General features: G+C 46.6%; 1 protein-coding gene across 1 annotated transcript; it reads left to right on the top strand.

Annotated features, from left to right (window-relative positions):
* Positions 1–1,081: 1,081 nt before the first annotated feature.
* LOC307026439 (zinc finger BED domain-containing protein 5-like) lies at positions 1,082–4,275 on the top strand (the record flags this gene model as incomplete). Its single annotated transcript, XM_079661826.1, has 3 exons — positions 1,082–2,570; positions 3,955–4,111; positions 4,215–4,275. 3 exons carry the CDS (start codon positions 1,082–1,084, stop codon positions 4,273–4,275), a joined length of 1,707 nt encoding a protein of 568 aa, XP_079517952.1.
* Positions 4,276–4,609: the final 334 nt, after the last annotated feature.

Genomic DNA, 4,609 nt, shown 5'->3' with positions numbered 1-4,609 from the left:
GTCTGGGCTCCTGAATCGGCCTCTCCTGTCTCCCTCCTCTCCCCCCTGCTCCTCTTTGAGGCAACAGCAAAGACTAGTTTTAGCTCTCAACAAGTTTATCTTACCTTTTTTCACCTAGTTAACATTTTGTTTGTATTATTCATGCGTATTTTACTAATCACTACCCCCTCAAATGGAAATATGTGTTTACATAAATGGTGACCGAACCGTTTGAGACCCACTGAGATAACTTAAACTAAGTTAACTATCTAAAGACTCAGAGAGTAATTTACCTCACCAGAGCTGTAGTTTTCAGCCTCTCAGTCTGACAGCAAAGGACTCTCCCTCCACCTTGTTGTTGAAACAGCTCCCTATATCCGTTAGCGCAGCTAGCTAGCACCAGATGCTAACAACAATACACGTAACCGGTGCGCGCGCTTTCTCGCTCGCTCGCGCCACACACACCAACACACACCCTCCCGAGCTTGAATGACACACAGAGACCAATCGAGGGCATTAGTATGATCTGTATGAAAGTGGCAATGTCGGCAGGCCACGTCATGTAGACCAGTGGTTCCCAAACGGTGTGCCGCGGCACACTGGTGTGCCGTGAGGCAAGTCCAGGTGTGCCGTGGGATTTTGTGACAAACATACGTTATTATTGCAATATACAACTACACCAAAATAATAATTTTTTTATTTACTATATCAGTACTTTGTATGCACACATTTCATAATACAGAGGCAAACTCTATACCTAAAAACGATTATTTAAAAAATAATCCTCACAGAACCCCGTATTCCGCTGTTAACGCAGTTGCGCAGGTGGGATTTATAAGACTGTGACACATCAAAGGCTGAAGGACAATATTAAAACTGAGAAACAAGCAAGCGGGAAAATGGAGCGCTTTCTTGTGCGGAGCAAACCAGCAACCACCAGTGTAGAGACTGCCGACAACCCACCACCGAAAGAGAAGAGGAAAAAACTGTCAGCAGACAGTACCATGACAGTTATCTGTCTTATGGCTTCATTTGGACCGGGGATGTGAACAATCCTCAGCCCGAGTGCGTCGTCTGTCGGGAGAAGTTAGCTAATGCTAACATGGTTCCAAGCAAGCTGAAGAGGCACTTGGAAACCAAACATCCCGCCCATGTTCACAGTAACTTGGACTACTTCAGAAGAGCGCGGGATCTGAACCAGAGGCAGCAAGGACGTGTGTTGGATTCTGTGAAAGTGTCTGATAAGGCAATGGAGGCGAGTTACATGCTAGCGGAGCTCATTGCAAAGCAGAAGAAGCCTCACACAATAGCGGAGACACTCATCCTCCCTGCTTGCAAAATACTTGCAGGTGTCATGCTGGGTCCAGATGCCGCAAATGAGCTATCGAAAGTGCCGTCGTCTGATAATACGATCAAAAGAAGAATCGACGACATGTCCGAAGACATTGAGGAACATTTGGCAGAGAAACTGCAGGCGAGCGGCAGATTTTCCCTCCAAATAGATGAATCTACGGACATCAGTGGGGCTGCCCAACTTCTGGCAAACGTCAGATATGTTGATGCTGACTCCATCAAAGAGACATTTTTATTCTGCAAAGAAATGGAAAGCCACACCACGGGAGAGGAAATATTCAGGGTAACTAATGACTATTTTAAAGAGAACAGTCTGACCTGGAATATGTGCGTCGGTCTTTGCACAGATGGTGCGGCGAGCATGACGGGGAGAGTGAAAGGATTCATTGCTAAGGTGAGGGCACAAAACCCACATATCGTGACAAACCACTGCATTCTGCACCGAGAGGCATTGGTTGCCAAAACCATGCCCCCGGAGTTGACTGAGGTGCTGAATCAGGCCGTGCAGATGGTGAATTACATAAAATCAAGGCCCCTGAAATCTCGCCTCTTCTCCCAGCTGTGCGCCGAGATGGGAGCCGACCACCAAAGCCTGATCCTGCACACAGAGGTACGTTGGCTGTCACGGGGGAAAGTCCTATCCCGTCTTTATGAGCTTCGGGAACAGCTTTTGGAGTGTTCAGCTGAAAACGCTGTCCCACATAAAGACAAGCTCGCGGATGAGAGGTGGTGCGCCAGGCTGGCTTACCTCGCAGACATATTTGGGCATCTGAACGAGTTAAACGCCAAGCTTCAGGGAAGGAATGAAAACATTTTATCGTCCACAGATAAGATTCGGGGGTTTATGGGCAAACTTCTCCTGTGGCAGGAGGCTTTGGAGCAGGGCTCCATGGACATGTTCCCGCTGACATCAGCTGCGCCGCAGGCAGCTAAGGAGCGCGCTGTGTATGCGGAACACCTTCAGACCTTAAAAGAGAGGTTTGAGCAGTATTTTCCACGTGTGGCTGACATCGAGGACTATGACTGGATCCAAGACCCATTCCACCAGGAATCCTCCACAGAGAAGCTCTCCATGAAAGAGAGAGAGGAGTGCGCAGAGCTCCGTGTGGACCGCACACTGAAACTCAAATTCAGTGAGCTCCCACTGGATCAGTTTTGGTTGGCTTCTGCATCGGAGTACCCAAGCATCTCCCACCACGCGATTGAGCAACTACTTCATTTTCCCACTACCTACCTGTGTGAGCTGGCGTTCTCTACTCTGACTTATATGAAGAACAACAGCAGGTCACGGCTGTCTGTTGAACAGGACTTGCGAGTTGCCCTCTCTTCAGTGCCACCGAGGATTAAAAAAATCTGCGCGCCCCGACAGGCACATGTATCCCATTAATCTGTAAATAGGCAAATTTTAAAATAGCACATGTTTCAATGCTGATTGGTGAAATGTTATATTCATAATTTGTAGTTCAGGACCATGTTTCCTTGCATTGACAGTTCTCTGTGCTGAGTTTCTGCTGAGTTTCCGTTGCCTCATTTTTAATTTTGTGACCTGTCTGGTTTAAATGAGTGTGTTGCTGCTTTGATGAAGCCTAATTTGCTAAAGTTTAATAAATTATATAATATATATATTGTGTGTATATATATATATATATATATATATATATATATATATATTTATAAATTAATTTAATTTTCGTTAATAAATATTTCATGAGTAATATAGTTGTCTTTGTCACATTTTATTTGCCATTAGTAAATAAGTATGCACATTTACAGATATTTTACATGATGAGTGATAACACGTGTTACAAGGGCTATTTTAGGGTAGGTGTGCCTTGAGATTTTTACTTGTCCTTTGGGGTGCCTTGGGCCCAAAAAGTTTGGGAACCACTGATGTAGACAGCCAGTCACCCTCTGTGAGGCAGAGTCAGACCCTCATTTGCGCTGCGTTGCGTTTACAATATATACGTATATTGCCGGCGGCTGAGTACCGGCATTTTACTGAGTACCGGCACCTTGCCGGTACTCAGTAAGAAGTGCCGGTACCACATGGGTAAAAATCAGAAGTGCCGGTACTGCGTACCGGTGAGTACCGGCCCAATTCAAGCACTGGTCCTGATCAAACGCACGTAGAGTTCGCTAGGAAAAAGGGAATGTGTTTTGCTAAGTGGATTGCTTCATGTAATGCTACCGATTATTCTTCTCTGAGAGAATTGATAATGTTGGAGGAGTTTAAGAAGTGTTTGCCTGATCGCATTGCTGAGTACGTGAACAAACAAAGGGTAAACTCTCTCTCTGCTGCCGCTGTGTTAGCTGATGAGTATGTGCTGACGCATAAAACTGTGTTTTCCCCTGTCTCTACGGAGAGATCCCGCCGTGTGTGAGCCGCACCATTTACTCAGCCAGCAAATGTGTATAACGTGAGCAGAGAAGAGAGAGAGTGTTTTTACTGTCATAAACCTGGACATGTCATTGCCAACTGTGCAGCTCTGAAACGTAAGGAACAGCGGCAAAATGTATCCCCGCCTAAAGGCATTGGCGTGGCTACACACGCACGCACACAGACGAGTAAACGTGACCCTTATGTTTCATTAGCTGATCCTGTGATTGTGCCTGTGCCTTCAGATGAAGCTGTGTCCGAGGAGAAGCCAGAAATTGTGGCTCCCCCTCCTCCTCGTGAGGATGTCATGAGACCAGCACAACACGCCGGCTCAGACGAGCCTCAAGACTTCTCGACACTCCCGGTAACCCGAGAGCGTCAGCTCGTGTATCGGATCTTAGTGTTGGTGTTGGCTCTACAACATGTTAAGATTGATGTTGGACCCAGCCTTTGGCCAATTGTGATGTGTACATGTTACGATCCATTCATATTCTTTCTGCCCCAGCGTGTCCAAGCACAACCAGCGTGTCCTGCAATGGGCTCTGATTGTGCGGGACTACAACTAGACACCCGTCATTAAAGGGTTCAGAGAATGTGTTGGCTGATGCTTGTCCATGTTGAGTTTGTGATGTTAGTGTGTCAGGTTGGGTTTTGTGATAGGTAGCTTTGTTAGTGTGTTAGGTTGAGTTTGTGATGTTAATGTGTGTTATTAGGAGTTCGTTAGTGTGTTTGGTTCACAAAACCTGTGGGTTTGTGTCTTAAGGGGGGGAGTGTTACGGCTGCTGCCTTCCTGGTCGTCTGAGTGTTTTCAGCTGTGTGTGTTCTATGTAAATGAGCTGTGCGGTTGCCCTCCATCTCCTGGTCCGCCCCTGAAGATTGCGATTGGAGCACGCCGGGCCC

The sequence above is a fragment of the Notothenia rossii genome (genome assembly GCF_949606895.1).
Source record: "Notothenia rossii genome assembly, chromosome: 12".
Lineage (NCBI taxonomy): Eukaryota > Metazoa > Chordata > Actinopteri > Perciformes > Nototheniidae > Notothenia > Notothenia rossii.
The sequence above is the reverse complement of the archived record's forward strand: the minus strand, read 5'-3'. Positions and strand labels throughout refer to the sequence as shown.